General features: G+C 42.3%; 2 protein-coding genes across 8 annotated transcripts in view; one reads left to right on the plus strand and one right to left on the minus strand.

Moving 5' to 3' along the window:
- Nucleotides 1–8,461, minus strand: part of ERICH5 (glutamate rich 5) — a 32,788-nt gene extending 24,327 nt beyond the window's left edge. For 4 of the 6 annotated variants that reach the window (XR_002343195.1, XR_002343194.1, XM_021089064.1 and 1 more), the window contains exon 1: nucleotides 8,237–8,461. Coding sequence is in view for 4 of the 6 variants with exons in the window: in XM_021089064.1 (XP_020944723.1) it covers nucleotides 8,237–8,369 (133 nt within the window). In the remaining 2 variants the exon portion in view is untranslated. The remainder of the gene's footprint in view (nucleotides 1–8,236) is intronic. The other 2 variants (XM_005655354.3, XM_021089065.1) reach the window with 1 other exon arrangement.
- On the plus strand, nucleotides 8,567–26,767 carry RPL30 (ribosomal protein L30). Of its 2 annotated transcripts, XM_021088585.1 has the most exons (6): nucleotides 8,567–8,599; nucleotides 22,683–22,781; nucleotides 23,415–23,466; nucleotides 23,726–23,871; nucleotides 25,872–26,002; nucleotides 26,666–26,767. In XM_021088585.1, exons 3-6 carry the CDS (start codon nucleotides 23,446–23,448, stop codon nucleotides 26,713–26,715), a joined length of 348 nt encoding a protein of 115 aa, XP_020944244.1. In that variant the 5' UTR covers nucleotides 8,567–8,599; nucleotides 22,683–22,781; nucleotides 23,415–23,445; the 3' UTR covers nucleotides 26,716–26,767.

A 27,213-nucleotide genomic window follows, 5' to 3' on the forward strand; every position in this document is an offset into this window, starting at 1 on the left:
GACCTGGAAAGTAGATAGGGCAGAAATGTCATGACGCTTCTCGCATCTTTTTACATCTTGACTTTTACTTAATTTTCATTTGGACATCTCACTTATCTAAATAGGCCTAATATGATGTGGTCATTTCAAAGCAAGTAAAGCCATACGGATCTGAGTGTCAAGAAGGGTTTGGATGAACAGAAGTTCCCCTGTGCTGCAGTGGCCTCTCTCAGTAGGTTAAGGATCCGGTACTGTCGTGAGCGGTGGGGTAGGGAACTTCCATATGCTACGGGTGTGGCCCTAAAAAGACGAAATAAATAGATAAAAATAAAAACAATATGAAGGTTTTTTGGTTTGGGTTTTGTTTTTTTTCCCCCAATATTCATCCCTAAAGGGCCAAATTCTGACATCCTTAACGACAAAGAAAGAATGAACTCTAGGGCCTCACGGCAGTTCCCAAGGAAGGGTTCAAGTATCGTGAACAACTGCAACAACCCTGGGGCAGTAAAGAAGTTTCCCAGGCCATCATGGTACTTGCCAGATATTAACACTCACTTGGAGAGCTATATCCTGATATTTTCCTTTAAAAAGCAAAAATCACGGGCATTCCCTGGTGGTTAGGAGTTGGTGCCTTCACCTGGCCAAGGCTGATGTTTTGAAAACCAGTTTTGGTGAGCCTTTCAGTGACCCTCACAAGAATGAGGTTTCAATTTTAAACGTGATGTTATAAAACTTTTTTTTTTTTTTTTGTCTTTTTGCCTTTTCTAGGGCTGCTTCCTGCGGCATATGGAGGTTCCCAGGCTAGGGGTCGAATCAGAGCTGTGGCCACGAGCCTACTCCAGAGCCACAGCAACATGGGATCCAAGCCGAGTCTGCAACCTACACCACAGCTCACGGCAACGCTGGATTCTTAACCCACTAAGCAAAGCCAGGGATCGAACCCACAACCTCATGTTTCTTAGTCAGATTTGTTAACCACTGCGCTATGACGGGAACTCCCAATGTTGTAAAACATTAACAGACGTGAAACTGTACACATGAGCTGGGATGTGTGGTGACCTTACAGAAGCATGATTTCACAGAACACAATAATGCTTTGTTTAACTGTGCTGAGCTTTCTCTGCATGGCTAGGAGGGTCGCTTCACGACCCAACACTGTCTCCTCAAGTCCATGGGCACCAAGGTTACCTTGCAATCTCTGTTACTCCGTGGGTCCTGATTCTTGCCCTCCCTCTGCTTTTCTAAGTAGTACTCTCACCCCCTGCATCCCCATCTCTGCCATCCATCCACTCACCCAGCCATCCACTCAAAAGATATGGACTGGCTTTTCTCCTACGTGGAAGGCCACAGGATGAGTTCTTGCAGAAACAGGACTGAACCCGGATGGAACTGGAGTTTGTGAAAAGAGTAGGTGCTTCAGAGGCGTCCATGGAGCTTAAGCCCCAACTCCATCACTTACCAGCTCTGAGGCTGCAGTCAGAGTCCAGATAAGAACAAACACGTGATCATGGCTGTCAGAGAAAAGGGACACACTAATCTGGCAATGAATTTGTCAGTAATTATCATCTGTTTACTTTGCCCACATTGGAGCTTAAGCTATAAAATCTTAGGAAGAAGTCTGCCAGAAGCTGGTGGCATTTAGTTCAGGAGAGAGTGGAACAGTAATTTCACCTATAAGCAGGGGGCTGACAGCATATGGAGGAAAGTTCAGATGTCAAAGGTCTGGAAAGCTTTGGGTCCTTTGACGTTTGTGTGGTTAACAAAAATCTTTGGTGTTCAGATCCATCAGCTCCTCAGGGCACTAAAAAGAACAGAAATTGGGAGTTCCCACTGTGGTTCAGCAGGTTAAGAACATGACTAGTATCTGAGCTATTTACCCTCCCTAAACTGCAGTTTTCTTGCTGTATTTGGTGAAACGAATGTTTGCTTTATAAGGCTTTTATGGAGATGAATGGAAATTATGGGCTAAAGTACCTGGAACCAAGTGGGTGCTCCTACCTTACCTCCTGATTTCTGTTCCATGCCTATGTTTTGCTGCTCCTGCACTAAGGTCAAAATCCTTCCGTTTTAGAAAAAGATGTCCTGAATTGTTGATGAGTGTGTGATCTGGTACAAGCTTTATGGAAGGCGTTTAGGCAGTGATCTCTCAGAAGTACAAATGTGCATACCCTTTGACCTAGTAATGCCACTTCTGGGAAATGGTCCTACAGTTATGCCTGAATGCTTTCATAATGATGTATGTGTAAAGGAATTCATTGTAGCCTTGTCTGCAAAGGAAAAGACTAGAAACCAATCAAATGTCTCTCACTGGGGGTCTGGTTAAATAAATTACACAATGGATTCCTAAGCAAAGACAGAAAAGAGGAAAGAAGTTCTCTGTATCACAGAGAGATTATAGAAAGACCTGCATGTTTTTAGGTGAAAAAAAAAAGATGAAGAATAGTGGGTATAATGCATTATATTTTATGAGTAATGATGGGAGAAGGAAATATTATTTGTAATGTATAAAGAAACTTCAGAAAAATACATCCCAAAAAACCCCTAAAAAACATTTACCCATAGCTGCGATTAGAACTAAATAGATGGTGGGACTGGGGTAGGAGATGTACTTCTGACTACATGTATTTTCTCTCTCTCTCTCTTTTTTTTTTTTTTTTTTTTTTTTACGGCCACAGGTATGGCATATAGAAGTTCCCAGGCTAGGGGTCAAATCGGAACCGCAGCTGCTGCCTATGCCACAGCTTGTGGCAATGCCAGATCTTCAACCCACTGAGCAAGGCTAGGGATGGAACTTGTATCCTCACAGAGACAACATCAGGTCCTCAACCCACTGAGCCACAACGGGAACTCCAGTATTTTTCAGATGTTTTCAATTTTTTGAATCATGTATGCAGTTCTTATATTCCATCATAATTAGCTGGTATATAATAATCAGGCCTAGCACAAAGATTTAATGAGCATTCTCTGTGCGCCAAGCTCTAGAGGTGACACAAAGACATACAAGAATCAGTCCAGAGACTTTGGACACTTGAATGACAGAAACCCCATTTATATAATATCTGCATGCAAGAAAAGCCTATAACATTTTAATGTTAATGATGTTGGTTCTTCAACTACAAAGAAGTGTTTGTCTACTTAGGACTGACACGTCACCGTGTGAAAATACTGGGTAAAGACTGAAGGTATTTACACAGTACAAAGAACAATTCACCGAACTGTGAAATTCAACCTTCATCCTATTACTGAGGCAGTGTGGACTCTGAGCAGCAAGTGAGAGTCCAGATAAGAACAAACACGTGATCATGGCTGTCAGAGAAAAGGGACACACTAATCTAGCAATGAATTTGTCAATAATTATCATCTGTTTACTTTGTCTACATTGGAGCTTAAGCTATAAAATCTTAGGAAGAAGTCTGCCAGAAACTGATGGCATTTATTTCAGGAGAGAGTGGAACAGTAATTTCACCTATAAGCAGGGGGCTGACAGCATGTGGAGGAAAGTTCAGATGTCAAAGGTCTGGAAAGCTTTGGGTCCTTTGATGTTTGTGTGGTTAACAAAAATCTTTGGTGTTCAGATCCATCAGCTCCTCAGGGCACTAAAAAGAACAGAAATTGGGAGTTCCCACTGTGGCTCAGCAGGTTAAGAACACGACTAGTATCCATAACGATGCGGGTTCAATCCCTGGCCTCACTCAGTGGGTTAAGGATCTGGCATTGCCACAAGCTGTGGAGTAGGTCACAGATGCATTCAGATCCTACATTGCTGTGGTTGTGGCGGAGGCCGGCAGCTGCAGCTCCGATTTGACCACTAGTCCAGGAACTTCCTTCCCTATGCTGCAGGTGTGGCCCTAAAAAGATAAAGAATAGAAACTGTCCTGAGATGTAAAACTTGCTTCCACAAACACAGGACATCCCAAACTCAATCTACTTGTCATTCTGGAAAGAAAAGGCTCTTTCCTCACACATTTCAGGGCATTCAGTAAAAGTCTATGTGTAACTACCACACACCAGGCCTTGTTCTGCACTTTGAATAGCGCTGGATAATTATTTACACCAGAGGCCGGTCTCCATCTCTGTCCCTGTCCCTTCCCCCTACATCTCTTTCCCTAGTGGGTTATCTTTGGAGGTGATAGAAAGCAGCTCAGTGGGATTCAGTGTTTGATGGGTCAGAGCAAAGAGCACCATGTAGTCAGAACAGATTATTCCCATTCAGTATAATGGTTACCGAACTAGTAGCAGCTATTTGACTTACTGGGGCCAGAAAATAAGTACCTCATTACAGGATTTTAGAGATGTAACAAATCTCTTTTTTTCTTTATTTTTTCTTTAGGGCCACAAGTGTGGTGTATGGAAGTTCCCAGGCTGGGGTCGAATCACAGCTTCAGCTGCCAGCCACAGCCACAGCCACACCAGATCTGAGCCACATCTGCGACTTATATCATAGCTCATGGCAATGCCATTTCCTTAACCTACTGAGTGAGGCCAGGGATTGAACCCACATCCTCATGGATACTAGTCAGATTCTTACCACAATGAGCCACAACAGGAACTCCAAGAAATCTTAGAGGTAATTTAGCACAAGCCATTATTTATGATTCTTTTGCTTGTAGGATAATACTGACTGCATTATGTATAACAGTTCTTAGGCCAATTACAGAAAATCATTAGGCAGAATTGTCCAAACACAAATCCAGTCTGCAGGCTAGTTGATGCATATAGCTTTAACGCATGGAGTTCTAAGGTTGATACTGTGATTTTTTTTTTTTTTTTTTTTTTGGTTTTTAGGGCCACACCTGCAGTATAGGGAATTTCCCAGGCTAAAGTTCAAATCAGAGCTGTAGTTGCCAGCCTGCGCCACAGCAAATCCAAATCCAAGCAGAATCTGCAACCTATACTGCAGCTCAAGGAAATGCTGGGTCCCTGAGTGAGGCCAGGGATCGAACTCATGGATACCGCCGAGCCACAGACAGAACTCCCTGTGAACTTTTTAAAAAATCTCTTAACATATGACCATTATCTGTATCTCTATGGGAGGGTACTGGAAACTTCTCCACATTTATGTACCTGCTGAAAATATCTCTAAGGTTAAATGTTCTCCAAATATTCCTAGTTTAAACTTGGAAGCAAATACAAACTTCATATTTTACTGAATCTTATTTAGGGATAAATATCTTCTTTATTATAATATTTATTATATTTATATAATATTAATACATACTTTCTGCATGTATTATACATATTTATGTAATGTTTATTATATAATTTATGTAGAGATTATAATAAATTCTATTGTAATGTTAATTTAAATGTATTAAATTATGATAAAATTTATACTTTATTATGTTTCTTATGTTGCTTGCATAGTGAATGATCACATACCCAAGGGACTTGTCCAGAGTGATCTGAGGCAAAAATAGACTTAAAACTAATTGTCACAAACTAGTTTAAGGAGGAAAAGAAGAGACAAGAGGTCAAGTTCTGGAATCAGAGTACCTAATTCAAAGCCTAGCTCTGACTCTTTTTTTTTTCCTTTCTTTCTTTCTTTTTTTTTTTTTTTTTTTTTTTTTTTAATGCTTTTGTCTTTTTAAGGCCGCACTAGCAGCATATGGAGGTTCCCAGGCTAGGGGTCCAATCGGAGCTGGCCTATGCCAGAGCCACAGCATCTTCGACCTACACCACAGCTCACAGAAACGCTGGATCCTTAACCCACTGAGTGAGGCCAGGGATCGAACCCGCATCCTCATGGATGCTAGTCAAATTCATTTCTGCTGAACCACGATGGGAAATCCCAGCTCTGACTCTTAAAGAGCCCTGGAACCTTTCGCAAATTATTTACTCTTCCCTGTAAAATGGGGATAATCATATTACTTAGTCAAAGCATTGTTCTAAGGATTCAGTGAAGTAATTCCTTCAATGATGAAGTGCCAAGCACAGTTAAGCACTGGGGGTACAGTGAGTAAATGCATGTAAGGGACATCTAATAAACTTGGGATAAATTTCATCTAAAAACATGCACTCAGGCTTAGGGATGAATACAGGGTTAAAGAAGTTTTGAGCTACAGAAACAGGAATGAATTATTTATCAGGCCTCCAACATCGTGGAGTTGAAATGCTGATGAACATACAACAGTATCCAATTACAAGACAGTACTGTCTAATTGAGGATCAGGTGCAAAATATACCTGTTGATTGATTCAGTGTGTGCACTGAGCAATTTATGCAACATATTAATTTTCTATGCACAAAAACTGGTTGTTAGGCATTTCAACATTTCTTTCAGAAATGCGTGAAAACTGAGAACAGCAATGAAAGCATGAATAAAAAATGAAAGGGTGTGACTCATGTGCATGGTTATTTATATTGGCAATAAAATAGTTTTTAAAACCAGGTTATTCATTATTTTTGGAGAGGATTAAAAAGCCCCTTCCAGCCATTGGATACTTTTGCCTCTCCCCAAGAGTAACATTTCCTATAACAAAGTTAAAAAATTTATAATGATGATTTAGTGCTCAACTTTTTGAACCAGGATGCTATCCCTGGAATATGGAGGGGCATGGCAAGGGAATAAGAGAAAGCAAAATAATATGGTATATCTTCCTGAAGCATCAGTTTTTTCATACTGAAACTAATAAGAAAATCATGGAACAAAATGCAAAATCCACCTGATATCATAAAACATAAAACATCAAAGAAACTGCTCCTTGTGATGGCCCCTTGACAGCAGGTTTGAGGGACAGAAGTTTTTTTTGTTGTTTTTGTTTTTAGGGCTGCACCCACAGCATATGGAAGTTCCCAGGCTAGGGGTTGAATTGGAGTTGTAACTGCCAGCCTATGTCAGAGCCACAGCCATGCTTGATCCGAGCCACATATATGACCTAAGCTGCAGCTTGTGGCAACTCAGAATCCTTAACCCACTAAGCGAGGCCAGGGATGGAACTTGCATCCTCATGGATACTAGTTGGGTTCTTAACCCATTGAACCACAACAGGTACTCTGAGGCTTTCACCTCTTTAGGAGAAAAATAAGCAAGCCCTGTACGTTAGAACAGATTCCTCCATCTCTTCACATTGTTGTCAGTGACCAGGAATGGAATCATTTTTAGATACGGCTTTTAATATTTGGCCTATTTCCAAACTTTTTGTTGTTTTCTATTATCTATGATGTTAAAAATAAATTACCTTGCTGTACAGTGGGAAAATAAAATTAAAAAAAAAAAAAAAAAAAAAAAAAAATTTGAACAATTTTAGAATAAAAAAAAATAAAAAAATAAAAAAAAAATAAATTATCACACACCACAAAAATAACTGCAACAAACCTATTCCTAACTGGACAGTGTCTGAGCTTTGAAACACCATTCCTGAAAATCCTGTGCTCCTACTACAAAATCAAAGAGGAAGACCTTTCTTTGTTACTGGAATAAGGCAAAGTGCTAAAAGACTTCTGAAAAGGAATTAACCAGAGTATAATTTTTCCCATAAAGTTAGCCTTGAAGAAGACTGTAAATTAACCTGAAGGAACTTGCTTAACCTTCAGGGCTTTGAGCAAAACGTCAGCCATTCAAAAATCTAAGAAGCGAGTCTGCTATAAAACCCAGTCATTCTCTGGTTTATTAATGTTTTACTCTTTCCCAGCATTTATCACTGTCAGAAACTATGGCAATCATGTGTTTAACCTGATTGTTGTCTGTCTCTTCCGTGGCTAAACCCCAGGAGCAGGGTCATTTGTATCTTCAGCATCTAGCCAAGCACGGGGCTACTACACAGAAGATGCTCAAACTATGTATCAAATTTCTGCATATGATTCAGTAAAGACCACTTTTTATCACATGCATATTCGTCAAGAAATACTTAAGCCAAAGACGGAGGAAAGTGTATCTGACCTCTTCAAAAGTACAGGAACTTATCTGATGGAGTGAATGCCCATCTGCATAATAATCTGAATTTTAATACGTTTAAGAGGTTAACAGCATCTATTGTAAGGATAGGAAATGCCGCATTAGTTTAAGAGAGCGCTGAGGGTGACCGCGATGGGCATTTAAGGCCAACTCCGCATGCTCACAACCACACAGTCAGAGTCCCCCCACGCGTGGGCTCGCGCGTGGAGGCAGCGTGAACCGAAGAGCGCACGGAGACCGCGGCATCCTGAGACACAGCAGGGTGACTCCGGATTCCAGAGGGAGCCACGCTGCGCTCAGGGTTCCATTCTCATCCTCAGGGAGAAGCCGCCCCCTGCCGGGCGGGGTGGGCAAGAGTAGCACCTGTTGGACCCCCAGGGAGCGAGCCGACCCGAAGCCCGAGGCCTGAGCGGGGGTGGGGTCCCGTCCCTTGCTCACCGCTGCGGAGCTTGCTGCTGTCGCCGGCCTTGTTGAGGGCGCTGCTGGAGCAGCCCATCGCGGGCAGGAGGGCGCCCAGCAGGCGACTGCGGCCACAGGTTGCAGCCCAGATCCCGCGCGCAGCTCAGGTTCCTCCACCTCCTTTGCGTCGGGCTCTCGGGGCTGTAGGGCGCAAGCGCACAGCCGAGCACTGGGTGGGGGCGCGCACCTGGAGAAGAAAGCGAGCAGCTTGCCGGCGAAAAGAGCCAAGGAGAGGACAGCAACGACGCAGAAGAGGACAGAGACAAGGTGGGAGCAAGCGGGGAGAAGGTGGAGGGGGTGGTAAAGGCAGAGAGGAAACTGGTCTCTGAAGCAGGGATGGGATGATGTCAGGAAGAGAGGCTTGGGAGGGCTCATCTGAATCATCCCTAAATAGCTGGGGAAGGGAGGAGGCGATTGTGACCAGTGGCTATTGATTGGTAGACTGGATTTGCGGGGACAGTCTTCTTCTTACATAACTTCACTACTGTTACCACAAGGAAGTTTAACGTTGATATTTAATCCACTCACTGTCCAGCTTTGCTCAGTTTGTTCAAACGTTTCCAGGACCACACATTGCATTTAGTTGTGCCTCTCTTTAGTTGGCTTTAACAAACTAGTTTCCCTCAGTCTCTCTTTGCCTTTTGTGACCTCGACCTTTTTTTTTTTTTCTTTTTTTTTTTGAGACCAGATCTTTTTTTTTTTTTTTTTTCCGTCTTTTTGCTATTTCTTTGGGCCGCACCCGCGGCATATGGGGGTTCCCAGGCTAGGGGTCGAATCGGAGCTGTAGCCACTGGCCTACGCCAGAGCCACAGCAACGCGGGATCCGAGCCGCGTCTGCAACCTACACCACAGCTCACGGCAACGCCGGATCGTTAACCCACTGAGCAAGAGCAGGGACCGAACCCGCAACCTCATGGTTCCTAGTCGGATTCGTTAACCACTGCTTCACGACGGGAACTCCCCAGATCTCATATTTTGTAGAATGTTTCTCAGTTTGAGCTTGTCTGAGGTTGCCTCATGCTTGTTTTCATGTGATGCAGTTTTGGCGGCAGTACACAGAGGTTGTGTTGTCCGTGGATTCAGATCAAGAGGCAGGTGTTGTCAGTTTGCCCTATTATTGGCGGTGTTAACTCTGATCACTTAGTTAAGGTCATGTCTGCCAGGTTTCTCCACTTAAAAGTTGCTTTACTCTTTGTAATTTATGGGACGAGACCTTAAGACTATTCTGAAAAAAAAAAAAAAAAAAAAAAAAAAAGGGAGTTCCCGTCGTGGCGCAGTGGTTAACGAATCCGACTAGGAACCATGAGGTTGCGGGTTCGGTCCCTGCCCTTGCTCAGTGGGTTAACGATCCGGCGTTGCCGTGAGCTGTGGTGTAGGTTGCAGACGCGGCTGGGATCCTGCGTTGCTGTGGCTCTGGCGTAGGCTGGCGGCCACAGCTCCGATTCGACCCCTAGCCTGGGAACCTCCATATGCCGTGGGAGCGGCCCAAGAAATAGCAAAAAAACAAAAAAAAGGAAACAAAACAAAAAGACTATTCTGAGACCTTAAGACTGAGTAAGTATCCTGTATCTCATCAAACTTTATTTTTTGCTACTTTTAGCGTATGTTAATATTCTTGGTTGGGTCCGTTACTACTATGATAGGTATTAAATGGTGGGTTTTTTCCTAATTTCTGCAACATTCCGTCTACATTTATTATTGGCATGCCTCTGTAAGGGAACATTTTCTTTTTTCCTCCATTTTCTATCCATTTGTTTATAGCAATAAATACTCATGAATTCTTACATTATTCAATGGGTTATATTACCATGTATGTTAGTTTGCTAGGGTTGCCATAACAAAGTACCAGCCTGGGTGACTTAGACAACAGAAATCTATTTCCTCACAGTTCTGAGACTGGACATCTGAGATCAAGGTGTCCGCAGGGTTGGTTTCTTCTGAAAGCCTCTCTCCTTGGCTGGCAGATGGCAGTGTTCTCCGTGTGCCTGGTCTTCCTGCCATGCGTTTCTGTGTCCTAATCTCCTGTTCTTTTAAGGACACCGGTCATGCTGGATTGACATCATCTTACCTTAATTACCTCTTCAAAGGCCCTATCTCCAAATACAGCCACATTACAAAGTTGAGGGGGTTAGAGCTCCAACAGAGGAATTTGATGGGGATCTGATTCAGCTCATAACACCATCATTATTTATTCTGATGTGCAAATTGCCTAAAATTTGTCATTTTTCCATCTGTAGGTCATGGGTACACAGCTATGGTCTTTATCATGTGTTTAGTGGTTTTTCCCTTCCTTCTCTTTTTCTCTTTCCCTCCCTCTCCTGATCCCATCTTTCATTTGTCTTTCTCCATCTTCCTCTCCCTTCTGCAGTGCCTTGGCCACACAGCAGTGCAGTTGGTTCACAAATCCCTTCAAAGGAAGAGGCGACTGGGCATCTTTGAGGAAGTGCACTTTGTAGCATTACAAAGATGTACTGTAAAAAAAAAAAAAAAGTCCGCTCCTTATCTTCCTTCTGGGGTTAATGTGCCCCAAAGAAAGAGAGGTACTTTGAAAATGAGCAATGATTTGGCTGAATTTCAAGTCAAGAACTTGGAAGGAGAAAGATTACAGGATTGGGGCCAGGAAGTTTAGGGGAGAGGAATTTGAATAGACCTTTCAGAATAGGCCAAATCTAGGGAATATTTTTGTCTTATATAAATGCTATCAAAAGGCTCTGTATTAGATTAGGCTGCCGTAACAATATACCATAAACTGGGTGGCTTAAACAACAAACACTTTTTTTTTCTTTTTTTCTTTTTTGGGCCTCAGCTGCAGCATATGGCAGTTTTCAGGCTGGGGGTCAAATCGGACGTACAGCTGGCAGCCTACACCACAGCAACGAGGGATTGGAGACACACCTGTGACCTGCACAGGCCAGATCCTTAACCCACTGATCTAGGCCAGAGATCAAACCAGCATCCTCATGGATGGATACTAATCGGAATCTTAACCTGCTGAACCATGATGGGAACTCCAACAAATATTTATTTCTCACATTTCTGAAGTCTGGGAAGTCCAAGATCGAGATGCTGGCCAATTTGATTTCTAGTGAGAGCGCTCTTAATAGCTTGTGGATGGTTGCCTTCTCACTATGTCCTCTCAGAAGAGAGATCTTCCTCTTTTTTTTTTTTTTTTTTTTTTTTTTTTTTTTTGCCATGCCCACAGTGTGCGGAAGTTCCTGGGCCAGGGATCAAACCCAGGCCATAGGAGTGACAATGCTATTTCCTTTAACCACTAGAGCACCAGGGAACTCTGATCTTGGTCTTCTTGTTAAGACCACAGCCCTATAAGATTAGGGTCCCATCCTCATGACCTCATATAACCTTAATTACCTCCTAAAGACCCTTTGTCCAGATTGAGTCACACTGGGGGTTAGGACTTCAACATATGAATTTGGGGGGGAATGCAAGTCAGTCCATAGCAGGCTTCCATTTCGGATGATGCTTTTTTTTTAAAGTTAATGTCACATATTTAGCTGATGAAATTTTTCAGAACCCCATTGTTCTTAAAAGAGATGCAGTAACTCACAATTAAACATAAGTATATAACTTGAAATTCTCTGAATCTTAATGCTTTCATACTAAACTAGGGTTTACTGAGCCCAGCTAGGTTCCCTTCTTTCCCCATCAATTATTTTTTAGGACTTATCTTGGTTATCTTACTTTTACTCAGAGATAATTTGTTAGTCAAGCTGTAGTCTCTTCCATTTCCTTCGGAGGAAGCATAATCAAGTGAACAATAATAATCAGGTGCCCTGTGGATGTTAGGAAGTCTTTCTCATGAGCCACCCCAAAGTTTGCTCACTGGGCTCAGGAATAAAATGTCTATAAGGACGGATAGAAGGCACATGTGGGCTCGACACCACATTCCTCCACCTAACATGATTTGCCTGGCTGAGTGACTCACTTCCCACTGTAAGCCTGGGAAATGGTACCCTTCCACGAGGGACCTCATGGAGGACTGACTGGACCTCTTTAGGGACAGTAGAGAATCTTTACTATAATCAACCCTGGATTAGATTTGCTTTTCCTGCCCATCATGCCTCCTCAAGCATCATCCATTGGGGAATGGTATTATCAAGACATTACACATCTGTCAAGACATAATATTTAGTATCATATCTTTTTTTTTAAATGATTTTCTGTTTTTTTCCATTATAGGTGGTTTACAGTGTTCTGCCAATTTTCTACTGTACAACAAAGTGATGCAGTCATGCATATATATATTCCTTTTCTCACGTTATCCTCCATCAGGCTCCATCACAAGTGACTAGATAGAGTTCCCAGTGCTATACAGCAGGATCTCATTACTTATCCACTCCAGAGGCAACAGTTTGCATCTATTAACCCCAAATCCCCAGTCCACCCCACTCCCTCCCCCTCCCTCTTGGCAACCACAAGTCTGTTCTCCAAGTGCATGAGTGTCTTTGCTGTGGAAAGGTTCATTTGTGTCATATATTAGATTCCAGATATAAGTGATGTCATATGGTATTTGTCTTTCTCTTTCTGACTTCGCTTAGTTTGAGCATCTCCAGTTCCATCCATGTTCCTGCAAATGGCATTATTTTGTTCTTTTTTATGGCTGAGTAGTAGTCCATTGTGTACATATACAACATCTTTTTCATCCATTCATCTGTCGATGGACGTTTAGGTTGTTTCCATATTTTGGCTGTAGTGAATAGTACTGCAGTGAACATAGGGGTGCATGTATCTTTTTCAAGGAAAGTTTTGTCTGGATATATGCCCAAGAGTGGAATTGTTGGGTCATATGGTAGTTCTATATTGAGTTTTCTGAGGTACCTCTGTACTGTTTTCCATAGTGGTTGTACCAATTTACATTCCCACCAACAGTGCAGGAGAGTTCCCTTTTCTCCATACCCTCTCCAGCACTTGTTATTTGTGGACATATTAATGATGGCCATTCTGACTGGTATGAGGTGGTACTGCATAGTAGTTTCTATTTGCATTTCTCTAATAACCAGTGATGTTGAGCATTTTTTCATGTGCTTGTTGGCTGTTTGTATATCTTCTTTGGAGAAATGTCTATTCAGGTCTTTTGCCCATTTTTTCCACTGGGTTGTTGGCTTTTTTGGTGTTGAGTTGTATAAGTTAGTATCATATCTTATCCAAGGACTCACTTTACTATGAGACAAGTAAGGTTAATTTCTGTATAATTTACTGGTTTTTCCATAATTTCTATATGATTTTCCAGTCTTTTCATATATCTCCTCATCCAAATGAAGTCAAACCTATACAATGATGGGATGGCAGTAGGTTGTGGCACAAGTGAGATAAAGCACCTTTGTAAGTTGGTGTGCTGTCCTGTGGTTTGCAGAATGTGCTCTGAACCAGTGACTCATAAGTGGTGCTGCCTCCCCCATGATCAGAATACAGGGATCTGGGTCCCGCTCTCCAGGCTTCATGTTCATTTGGTAAACGACAGTATAAATTCCTTTTCTGCTTAACTGAGCTACTTTATTTTTATTGCTTACAGTGTATCGAGACTAATATACAATGTTTACCCTACCTCCCCTCTCCTACACCACTCTCTTTCTCATCAATTACCTGTCCTGTTTTCTTCTTTTAGTTTTGTCTCGATAATACTTGGTCATAACTGATTCTGTGATTTTAAAGGTGTTATATCCTGAAGGCATAGTTCATAAATCTTTTTTACCTTCAAGGATTCCTTTTATCATTTTTCTTGGACATACTCATGATGTCACAAAATTGCATTGATTATTTCTCCATTTAGCAATCAGGGACATTTTCTGATCAGTATGACTGCAGTGTTTCAGTATTAAGTTCTAGTTATAAGTTGGGGGGAAAATGATGTCTTAACCTGTGCCTTGCAGCTTTATTAAGAATAAAAGTACAGGGCAGGGAGTTCCCGTCATGGCTCAGTGGTTAACGAATCCGACTAGGAACCATGAGGTTTCGGGTTCGATCCCTGGCCTCACTCAGTGGGTTAAGGATCCGGCGTTGCCATGAGCTGTGGTGTAGGTTGCAGATGCGGCTCGGATCCCGTGTTGCTGTGGCTCTGGTGTAGGCCGGTGGCTACAGCTCCGATTAGACCCCTAGCCTGGGAACCTCCATATACCACGGGAATGGCCCTAGAAAAGTCAAAAAGACAAAAAAAAAAAAAAAAAAATACAAGGCAGACTTTCCAAATTATTAAAAATAAAATGTAGAAAGCCATACCTTTGTGGACACTTAGAAAAACAGGAATCCCATTTATACTAAAATTTCAAAAATTGGCTCTTAGAAATATAAAGTAAGCAAAAGACCAGCCTTTATAGACATCACTCTACTTTCTAAAATTGTCACTTGTGGAGTTCCTGTTGTGGCTCAGTGGTCTAAGGACCCAACGTTGTTTCTGTGAGGCTGCAGGTTCAATCCCTGGCCTCCATCCCTGGCCTCACTCAGTGGGTTAAGGATCTGGCATAGCGGAAAGCTGCAGCATAGGTCACAGATGTGGCTTAGATCTGGTGTGGCTGTGGTGTAGGGCTGCAGCTGCAGCTCCAATTTGACCCCTGGCCTGGGAGCTTCCATGGGTTGCAGGTGCATCTATAAAAAAATAAATAAAAGAGTCACTTTCACAAACTAAAATAAGGAATACAGTGCTCTCTGTTCTTTGTATCCAAAAGCATTAAAAAATATGCTTTTTGAGAAATGGAAAAAAAATTTATTTTTAATTTTTTTTTTTTTTTTTTTAGGGCCTTACCCATGGCACATGGGAGGTTCCCAGGCTAGGGGTCTAATCAGGGCTACAGCTGCTGGCCTGTGCCACAGCCACAGCAATGCAGGATCCGAGCTGCATCTGCAGCCTACACCACAGCTCACGGCAACACCAGATCCTTAACCCATTGAGCAAGGCCGGGGATTGAACCCACAACCTCATGGTTTCTAATTGGATTCATTTCCACTGTGCCACAACGGGAACTCCTAATTTTTTTTTTTTTTTTTTTTTTTTTGGCCGCACCTGCAGCATGTGGAAGTTCCTGGGCCACCCCACCACAGCAGCACTGCAAGCTGCTGCAGTGACAACACTGGATCTTTAACCTGCTGCACCACAGGAGAACTCCTGAGAAATGGCACATGGAAGTTCCTGGGCTAGGGGTTGAATTAGAGCTGCAGCTGCTGACCTATGCCACAGCAATGCCAGATCTGAGCCACATCTGTGACCTATGCTACAGCTTGCAGCAACACAGGATCCTGAATGTTAACCACTGAGCGAGGCCAGGGATCGAACCTGCATCCTCACAGACACTATGTCGAGTTCTTAGCCCACTGAGCCGCAATGGCAATTCCTGGAAAGTTAATTTTTTTATCTTTTTTGTCTTTTTGCCATCTCTAGAACCGCTCCTTAGGCATATGGAGGTTCCCAGGCTATGGGTCTAATTGGAGCTGTAGCCGCTGCCTACACCAGAGCCACAGCAACATGGGATCCGAACCAAATCTGCAACCTACACCACAGGTCACGGCAACTCCAGATCCTTAACCCACTGAGCGAGGCCAGGGATCGAACCCGCAACCTCATGGTTCCTGGTCAGATTCATTAACCACTGAGCCACGACGGGAACTCCTGGAAAGTTTATTTTTAAGAAAATGAGGAGTTCCCATCATGGCTCAGTGGTTAATGAATCTGACTAGGAACCCCGAGGTTGCGGATTTGATCCCTGGCCTTGCTCAGTGGGTTAAGGATCCCGCATTGCTGTGGCTGTGGTGTAGGCTGGCCCCTACAGCTCTGATTAGACCCCTAGCCTGGGAACCTCTATATGCCGTGGGAGCAGCCCTAGGAAAGGCAAAAAAAAAAAAAAGATAAGAAAGAAAATGAAAGAAAGTGTTTCTCTGGCTTGTTTTTTTCTTTTTTCTTTTCTACTTTTTTCCACTTTCTAGGGACTCAGGTGCAGCATATGGAAGTTCCCGGCTAGGGGTAGAATTGGAGCTACAGCTGTCAGCCTACACCACAGCCACAGCAACTGGGGATCTGAGCTGTGCCTGCAACTTACACCACAGCTCACAGCAACACCGGATCCTTAACCCATTGAGCAAGGCCAGGGATTGAACCTGCATCCTCATGGATACTAGTCGGATTTTTTTCCACAGAGCCAAAGTTGGAACTCCTATTTTTTTTTTCTTTTGGCCACACCTGCAGCATGTGGAAGTTCCTGGGCCAGGGATCGCATCATGCCACAGCAATAACCAGAGCAGGTTAAGGATCCAGTGACAACGCTGGATCCTTAACCCACTGAGCCACCTGGGAACTCCACTCTGGCCTATTTTTAATCCAGTCCAGTCTGGAGCATTCCGACCTAAGCAGAAAGGGGTACAGGAGAAATATTTCGGATTCTTCACTATTGTGGAGGCAGAAATGGTGGCGAGGAATAGGTAGCATTCATTCCCTCTTATCCTCTATGGGTTCAGAATTTGTGTATCAGTGTATGTGTGTTTAGCTAGTTGAAAGACCACTAACATTCACTAAATTTACAGGGTCTTTTCACTTGGATTCACTGCCCCTCCCTCTCCTCGCCATATTTCTGAGCTTGTTTAATGTTCAGGGCAAATTGAGAATGTGAAGCCTGAGTTAGACACATCAAATTCCAAATTACTCATGGGTTGCTTCCTAATCTGGACACTGAATAAGTAATAATTGATGATAATGAAGATGATAGGTTTAACTGCTTAACAATAAGAGGATGGGCCAGTGTACTGAACCAATGAATATCTGATAAATGTGTTAGTATTTGCTCTAACAGGGAATGCAGCCTGTCACTTTTCATTCTCACAGCAAGTTAAAACCTGAAGCACAATAAATGCACATGCCTGCAGAATTTTCAGAAACTTGGAACAGTGATTTTGGTGGAGGAAAACCAGAGAGCCTTGTGTTAATTCTGTCCTGTCGCATTTACCTGTTGATATTCTTTCTAAATCATTCTGAAGTGCTAGACGAGCATCCAGAAAACGCAAAATAATGTCTGGATGGCAAAGTCCTTTCTTGAAACATATACTTTCCTTGACTTTTTGGTTAGGAAGATTTTCAAACTCACAAAAAGTTGAATAGTATGACAAATACCTATATACCCTCTCCCCCATTTAAAGTCAATGGTTGTTAACATGCTGCTGCATTTGCTTTACCTACTTCATTTATTTTAGGATTTTATTTACATTTATTTTAGCAATTTGAAAGTTGCAGATATGACACTTCATCTGTAAACACTTCAATATACACATCTTTAGAATAATGACATGACTTAAAAGTAGCACTTTTTGGAATTCCTGTCGTGGCTCAGCAGAAACGAATCTGACTAGCATCCATGAGGATGCAGGTTCGATCCCTGGCCTCACTCAGCGGGTTAAGGATACGGCATTGCCGTGAGCTATGGTGTGGGTCACAGACACAGCTCGGATCTGGTGTGGCTGTGACTGTGGTGTAGTTCAGCAGCTGCAGCTCTGATTCAGCCCCTAGCCTGGGAACCTCCATATGCTGTGGGTGCAGCCCTAAAAAGAATTATTATTTTTAATAATAATAACTTTCTAACTCAGAGGCCACTAAACTGTGGCCTGTAGACCAAACCCTGATTTTGTAATGACATTATTTATTCAATAATTCATTCAGACATTGTTTTTTTTTTTAGTCTGCTATTAAGTACAAAGTGCTTTGATAGTGGCTGAAGGATGGCTCCATTTTGACTCTAAGTTCTGGAAGCTTATACTTTATTACTGTGAGGGCATTACCAAGGGTAATGCTTGGAGCTCCTAAAACAACCAACAGAAATTTTGGCTTAGCAACATGAGGGCTTACTCTAATTCACATCATAATCTGATACAGCTTGAACAACTCCTCTATAATGTAATGACTCAGTGATCTAGGCTCCTTCCAGCCTGTGAAGCTGCCATCTTCAACATAGGGTGTCTACGGTTGCCACAGAAGGGTAAGGAAAAGTCTAATTGCACAGCTTGTTTCATGGGAGAAGAACAGTGGTTTTCATTATGGTTTGTTCTTTGTTTTCAGTGATTTCTCCTTGTCCAGTGGCTTATGCACTAAAATGACAGTTCTATACCTCCTATCATGTCCCATGTACAATGTCAGAACCCCACTGAATAATCCAATAGATACTGCCATTCAGAAAATGGAACAGATGGGAAACAGCAGTTGCCACTCCTTGGAATAATGAAATTCAGTTTGACAGCTATTTTAAAGGACCTCCCACTAGGGGTCAAGGAGGGTTACCTGATTAGGGCCTGTTCTTCTCTTGCCCATTGGTCTCTGTGGTACCTGATCTTTTTTTTTTTTTGTCTTTTTAGGGCCGCACTAGCAGCATATGGAGGTTCCCAGGCTCGGGGTCAAATCTGAGATGTAGCTGCCAGCCTACACCACGGCCACAGCCACAGGGGATCTGAGCTATGTCTGCGACCTACATCACAGCTCATGGCGTTGCTGGATCCTTAACCCCACTGAGCAAGGCCAGGGATCAAACCTGCATCCTCATGAATGCTAGTCAGATTCGTTTCCGCTGAGCCCCTAGAGGAACTCCTATGGTACCTGATCTTAATCTCTGATTTGAGCACCGAGTAACATGCTTTCTTCAGGGCTTATATAGACTAAAAGCTGATTCTTGTCTAAGAAAAGTTGGGAACTGAAGGGTTGTTTTAGGTCTTGAATGGTCAGCTATATTTCATTTGAACACATGGTTTCTTTGGCAGTGCAATGCAGCCATTAAACTTCCGACCAATGTGCTTCAAGTAACCACTCTCAAAGCCCATTGCAAGACATAACTTTAAACAATTTTTTTATTGAGGTATAGATTTGCAATGTGTTAATTTCTTTTGTACAGCCAAATGACTCAGATATACACACTAAACACACACACTCACCACACTTTCCTGTTCTTTTCCATTACAGTTTATCTCAGGATATTGAATATAGTTCCCTGTGCTATACAATAGGACATTGTTGTTGTTTATACATCTTATACATACTAGTTTGCCTCTGTTAGTCCTGAACTCCCAATCCTTCCCTCCCCACTGCTTTCCCACTTGGCAACCACAAGTCTGTTCTCTACATTTGTGTGTCTGTTTTTGTTTCACAGATATGTTGCTTTGTATTTTTTTTTTCTTTCTTTTTTTTTTTGGCCATCCTGCAAATATGGAGTTCCCAGGCCAGGGATCAGATCTGAGCCACAATTTGACCTACACTGGAGCTGTGGCAATGCTGGATCCTTTAATCCACCAGGCCGGGCCAGGGATTGAACCTGCATCCTGGCACTGCAGAGAAGCTTCCAATCCCATTGTGCCACAGTGGGAACTCTGATTTTATTCTATTTTAGATTCCATATATAAGTAATATCATATGGTTGCAAGACAACTTTTAAATCTGATTAACTTATTTGCTTTCTCATACTATGCTCCTCTCTCTATGATTAGTGGCAACCACCTTAGAGATATGTGAAATAATAATTGAGACAGCTGCCCCTTAACCTGATCTTTGCCTGAATCACTTTACTCAGTTGAGAAGTTTTATTGACCCATTGTTGAGCAAAGCCTTTTCAAAATCCTATCTCTGTCTACTTAGTGTTTAGGCCTGTGTCATCCAATATTGCAGTTACTAGCCACTTCTGGCTCCTTAGCACTTTGATGTAGCTAGTCCAAATTGAGATGTGATGTGAGTGTAAAATACACACTGGATTTTGACTTGTTAGTATGAAGATTTTCAAATTCACAAAGTTGAATAGTTAAATGAATACCTATATATCCTCGACTTTAAATTCAGCAATTGGAGTTCCCGTTGTGGCTCAGTGGTAACCAACCTGACTAGTGAGGACACAGGTTCAATCCCTGGCCTTGCTCAGTGGGTTAAGGATCCAGAGTTGCTACATGCTATGGTGTAGGTCACAGATGCAGCTCGGATCTGGCGTGGCTGTGGCTGTGGCGTAGGCTGGCAGCTATGACTCCAATTCGACCGCTAGCCTGGGAACTTCCACACGCTTCAGGTTCAGCCCTAAAAAGACCAAAAACAAACAATCGAAAAAACTAACAGTAACTTTTTTTTTTTTCTTCAGCATGTGGAAGTTTTCCAGGCCAGGGACTAAACCTGTGCCACAGCATGAGCTGCTGCAGTGACAATGTCAAATCCTTAACCTGCTGTGCCACAGGGGAACCTGAACACAGCTATTTTTAATGAAAATAATAGTAATCTTCTAACACAGGGGTCCACAAACTATGGCCTGCAGGTCAAATTCTGACTTTGTAAATAAGGTCTTGTTGGAACACAACCATGCTCATTCATTTACTTATTGTCTGTGGCTGCTCTTGTGCTACAGTTGCTCTTCTGCTAGAGTTGAATACTTGCCACAGAGACCGTATGGTCCCAAAGCCTAAAATCTTTACTCTCTTGCACTCTACAGAAAAAGATTTCCAAGTCCCGCTCTAATAAATGCAAGTATGGAAATATTTACAAAACCTTTATGAATCAAAGGATTTGACTGCCACGTTTGCAAGGCAAATGTCTCATCTTCTAGCGTTTGGGTTTTGCAGTGTTGTGAATGACTTTAGGTGTGGGGTGGGTGGCTGCAGTGGGAGGTGGAGGAGGTAGGAGTGGGCCTGGGGAAGAGAACACCCACTGCACACTTAATTCTACGCAGAGCCTTGTGCTAAATGCCTTATACACCATTCCGTTTACCAAAATCCTCACAACACCATGAAGCAGATGTTATTGTTCCAGTTTTTTGATGAGGGAACTGAAGCTAGAGAATTTGACCAAAGTCATGCAGGTATTAAACGGAAAAACCAAGAACCTAAATCTACATCCAAAGAGATATGGCAAAATAATTTTAAGTTTCCCTAGGAAGAATTCTCCACATTTTATGGTCATGATCCATACATATGAGTGTATGAATGAATGAGTGCTTTGGGCTTCCCTGGCTTCCAGAACCAGACCATGGTAAGATCTCTATGAGAAAGCAACTAAGGCCTTTCTTTAAAATATAGTGAGGACATAATTAAAAAAAAAAAAAAAGTATAGTGAGGGCATATACTAAGGACCAAAAATTTAGTATTATATAATGAAAAGCACTGGAGGAAAGTCATCTCAAATGCTTTAATCATATACTTTCTAAAATAGGGGTAATATTTGTCCTGATTAATTTGAGAAAGTGGATATTAAGCATTTAAGGAGTTCCCATCGTGGCTCAGCGGTTAGCAAACCTGAAGACACAGGTTCAATCCTTCGCCTTGCTCAGTGGGTTAAGGATCCAGCATTGCCATCACCTGAGGTGTAGGTCGCAGAGGTGGCTTGGATCTGGCGTTGCTGTGGCTCTGGCATAGGTTGGCGGCTACAGCTCTGATTCGACCCCTAGCCTGGAAACCTCCATATGCCATAGGTATGGCCCTAAAAAGACCAAAAAAAAAAAAAAAAAAGCATTTAAAGTATAGAGCTCATTATAAAAGTGTAGGGCATCATTAGTTTGTATCTGCATGCATGCCTCAAAACCAACTAGGCTATCTCATTCTTTAGTTCTCTACTTCTCCAATTTTAGTACTTACAAGAACCATGGAAGCTGCTTATTAAACTCATATTCCCAGGCCCCATGTCCAAAGATATCTTTCACAGACATGGGTGGGGCCTAGGAATCAGAATTCAAAGTGACTCTCAATCAGATGATCTGGGAGCCATACTTTGAAAAATACCACTTTAAGATATACTATTTAACAAAATCTATTTAAAATAACCTACTCCATTATATAGCCCATGTTCATTGTTTAAAATATTTTACATAACAATACATGCTGTAAAGTAATTCATTGTAGAATAATTCAAGCAGTACTGAAATCTATCAAGTAAATGTTCTCTCCTTACCACCTAATTTTCTCATCTTTCAACCAGAGCTGTTTTGATGATTAGCTTTCCAGACATGAAGTTTCTATGCATATATACAAACATGTATCTAGGTTAAGCATGATGAACATTTGAGGTTGTTTCTTTTTGCTATTAAAAAACGCCGAGGAGTTCCCTTGTAGCGCAGCAGGTTAAGCACCTAGCATTGTCACTGCAGCGGCTCTGGTCGTTGCTGGGACGATGGTTCGATTCCTGGCTTGGGAACTTCCACAGGCCGTGGCGCTAACAAAAAATAAATAAATGCTGAAATATCCTTATTCTCGTGTCTTTGAGCAGGTGTGACTTTCTGTACGACAGATTGCTAAAAGTTGACACACGATGACAGAAGATCTACTGGTTTGATGTGAGTCTGTGTGTGGTAGTGAGAGACTTTCTGTGCCTAGTATTTCTAATGATTCGTCACTGGACATTTATTTCAAGGTCCAATGTTCCCAGCAAAAAGATTTTAAAATCAGCCCTGTTTATCGCTCTCTGTGAAGATTCCGCTTACAAGGTCAGGCTAAAACGGCTACAAAAGAGGTGAGTTTAAGGTGAACCAACGCAGGGCGCCGCTGTTCTCCCAGGGACAGGCAGTTTGGGCGACGGCAGGGGAGTGCGCGCAGCTTTTTCTGTCAGGTGGAACCAAAGGCGCACCCGGGTCCTCTCACACTCCGTCAAGAACCACAGCTTTGGGCAGAGATGAGCTCATCCGCACTAAGACCGAGGGCCAGCTGCTGCTGCCTCTTCCCACCGCCCCTCCCGCCTATCTCTCTCTCGGTCGGCCTCTCCAACTCCCGGCCGGTCCGACTTCCCTCGGTTGCTCAGTCCGCCGCAGGGAGCAGCGGAATTCGCTGCAGGTGAGGTTTAAGCTTCGCAGGCTGGAGGAGCACACCCGCTGCCAAACCAATTAGAAGGTCCTATAGCAACCAGCAGGGTCCTCCTTTTGCCCCGTCCCTTCCGTTGCGGTTCGCTTCCGCTTCCGGTCGCGTCCTCCCTGCTCCGCTGCGAAGAGCTTGGCATTGTGGGAACTCCTTCCTTTTTTGCTCCCCGGCCATCTTGGCGGCTGCTTGTGGTGAGTGGGCTCCGCCGAGCCGGGGTTTCGGCAATGCGGGGAGCCCAGGGAGTTGCCGTTTGGATCTCCGATTCCTAAATTTCTTCTTCTCTATGTTTTAGGTTGGGGGCGTCCCGCGCCTAAGGCAGGAAGATGGTGGCCGCAAAGAAGACGGTGAGTGAAGCGCGCCGGAGCCGGAATCCTTTTCACGTGGAGGGATGAGTCTGGTCTTGGGCGGGCAGGTCTAAGTACACTGGGCAGACAGAGTGCTCATTGGCCTTGGCATGTTCTAAAAGGAACCCAAGAGGTTCTCTTAGTGACTTGGGAGATTCAATTTCTGAGATTTTATTAAGGAGTTCAGCTTTCAGGAAGCTGGATCCAGTTTTGAGCGGTAACAAGGTCTTGAAGTCCGTATTAAATGTTTGCTTTGTAGAAAAAGTCGCTGGAGTCAATCAACTCTCGGCTCCAGCTGGTTATGAAAAGTGGAAAGTACGTGCTGGGGTACAAGCAGACTCTGAAAATGATCAGACAAGGCAAAGCGAAACTGGTCATCCTCGCCAACAACTGCCCAGCCTTGAGGTAATCGAAGGAACCTGAGTTTGTTGCCCAATGCAAATTCATCCTGAGCCAGTATCCAGAAATGTAAATTTGCAATCTAGGTAGCTTGAGCTGGGTATCGTGTAAAATTTGTATACAGGGGAACACTTGCAGAATAACTTAATGGTTGCTGTTGTTGCGTTTGGCTCTTTGTTTTTCTCCCCCTCCTCGTGTTCTCTCCTCCTCTAAGGTTCTCTATGGGAGAAGTGTGTGGCAGAACCTCAAAGGTTGAGGGCACCACAGACAATTTTTTTTCCCCAGGTGTCCTGCCTCTTTGGTCATTCTTTTAACTATAAAAAGGCTTCTTCATCTTATGAACTTGTTTCAGTGGAGAGCAGAAAAGTTCAAGTTGGCCTGTGGAGTTGCAGGCTCCTTGTTCACCCAGTTTTTGTTCAATTCACTGTTTTGATACTGAATTCAGTGGGTGTTGTGAATAAGTTAAGGAAATTTGGACCATGCAGAGTATAAGCCTTGTTTTCAGTCCCCCACTGCTGTTAATTTTCTATGAGAATGCATAATCTCTCAGCATTTCGTAGTGTCTGTGCTTCATTGGTAATGCCTGGAGAGCTCTCTTCTTGTATCACATCCCAAACCTTTGATGTTTCCTTCTTAGCAGAGCTTTTCCAACATGAATATGTACATAGTCACAGGTGATCTGATAAAATGCAGGTTCTGATTTAATGGATCAGGGATGGGGCCTGAGATTATGTCTGTGGATCCACACAGACATAGAGTAGTGGCAACAATGTATTAGAATTGTCTTCAAATTCATAAAAATATTATTATCTACCTACCCAGGGGACGCAGAAATGTTAACTCTGGGTAAGTACAAGCATAAGGCATACCTGGTTTTATTGCACTCACTTTATTGCATTTTTTACATATTGATGGTTCGTGGTAACCATGCATTGATTAAGCCTGTGGATACCATTTTCCAGCATTTGCTTATTTCATGTCTGTTGAATTTTGGGAATTTTGAGATATTTCAAACTTTTTATTGTTATGGAGATCTGTGACTTGATATTGCAACTCCCTGAAAGCTCAGATGATGGTTAGCATTTTTTAGCAATGAGATTTTTTTTAATTCTGTTTTTTGCTTTTTAGGGCCACACCTGAGGCACATGGAAGTTCCCAGGCTAGGCGTCAAATTGTAGTTACTACAGCTGCCGGCCTACACCACAGCCATGGATCCTTAACCCACTGAGTGAAGCCAGGGGTTGAATCTGCATCCTCATGGATGCTAGTCAGATTTGTTTCCGCTGAGCCACAGTGGGAACTCTGCAATGAATATTTTTTAATTAAATGCAATGAATATTTTTTAATTAATGTATGTACAGTGGGGTTTTTTAGAGCTAAAGCTGTTGCTCACTTACTACAGTATAGGATAAACACACTTCTTTGGTTGGAGGGGCATGCCCATGGCATGTGGAAGTTCCCAGGCCAGGGATCAGTTCCCACCACAGCAGTGACAACACTATCCTTAATCTACTGTGCCACAAGGAAACTCCAAACATAAATTTCATATGCCTGGGAAATCAAAAAATTCCTATGACTAGCTTTATTGTAATATCCAATATTGCAAGTGGTCTGGAACGAATCTGCAGTGTTTTATGTATGCCTGTCATCTCACTCCATCTGGGATTCAGAGTACCAGAGGGTGATAGAAATGGCTTAGAAGTTGTCATAGGAATTACTTAGTGTAAATGTCTAGTGTTTGCTGGCTAGTAAATACTAAGTAATAATGCTTTTATTTTGTACTCTCCTCTCTTTTCCATGAGCACAGATAGTTACTGGTTGTCCCATCTCCTGTAAGGGATCCAAGGCAGGATGGTTTGTGTTGGATGATGGATATGTTAATGTTTTTAAGAGTAATTGGCTTTCTGTTTGAAGGCCTTAAACTGACATTAGATCTGTTGAGAAAGGTAACATTTTATCTGTGTCACTTGGGATGGTGTTTACTTGCCTTTTTTTGGTTCCCATAGGAAATCTGAAATAGAATATTATGCCATGTTGGCCAAAACTGGTGTCCATCACTACAGTGGAAATAATATTGAATTGGGCACAGCATGTGGAAAATACTACAGAGTATGCACACTGGCTATCATTGATCCAGGTATGCTTTCAAATCATAAAATATGATTTATAAGTATTGTTACACATATGTCTTTCATTGCTAAATTCAAGTGGTGAGAATCTGGATATAGGAAGGGATATCCTCCAGTTTTATTTCACAGAGAATCGATAAGGTCACTACGTAATTGGCCTTTTATACATGAAATTCTTTTTATTTGAGATCTTGGGTTTTATTTCATAAAGCATCTAAGAAATGACGTAGGACCTTGGTAATTAAAATTATAAAGATGGAGAATAATCAGATGAAATAGTAGAACAGATGGGTAAGTTAATTTGGGAAAAAGAAATGCCTACAAATAAAGTCATATTTTAAACTTAGAAATTTTTAGTTAATTCATAAAATACTGCGAATATTCTCGCTGTTCTGATTTTGTAATAATCAGGGCAGGCTAAACATTCGCTATATTAAGACCATGCATGTGTCCCCAGACCTAGTTCTTTCCCTAGGTCTGGTTGTATAAATGCTGGTGATAAACCCAAGTCTGATACATATGATGCAGCTTACGTGGGAAATACCGGTATTTGATCTATCTGAAAATGACAGCCTAGCTGGTGTAGTAACTTTTGAAGATAACCATTGCTAATTTGATGATTACTTGCTGCCATTAAATGAGTTGTAAAATTACTGTGTTTTATCTTCTAGGTGATTCTGATATCATTAGAAGCATGCCAGAACAGACTGGTGAAAAGTAAATCATGCACAGTTTTTCTTTAATAAAGCCAGCCAGCGCTCATTTTAAAAATATTGTATTCATTTTGGTCATTTTATTACTTTTTGTTTTCACTTAATACACTTGGGTGAAGCTTGGATTAAAGAGGATGGGGCAGCTAGATTTGGTGGCAAGACTTGGGGCTTAAGACGTTGCGGTTTTTCTTTTCCTGTTTTGGTGAAGGGAGTGCACTGAATTCCTTTCCTGTACTAGATTTTAAGAGGCTTAATTTTCATAATTTTAATCTCAAGAAATTGTCATTTTATATTCGAATATGTCAGAGGCAGTGAGGTTCAGTACCCAGAATTTAAAATTGCAGTTTATGGTCCAGCTTAAATCTACCAAACCTAAGTACCAAAAATTAAATGAAATATGTTCTCTTCACCTGCAAATTTTCACAGACTGAGAAATGTTCTTTTGAATTTTATTGAAACAACATCTACCTAAGGCTGTGCAGTGATTACGATAGAAGTAATGTACT

The sequence above is a fragment of the Sus scrofa genome, chromosome 4 (genome assembly GCF_000003025.6).
Source record: "Sus scrofa isolate TJ Tabasco breed Duroc chromosome 4, Sscrofa11.1, whole genome shotgun sequence".
In the NCBI taxonomy this organism is placed as follows: domain Eukaryota; kingdom Metazoa; phylum Chordata; class Mammalia; order Artiodactyla; family Suidae; genus Sus; species Sus scrofa.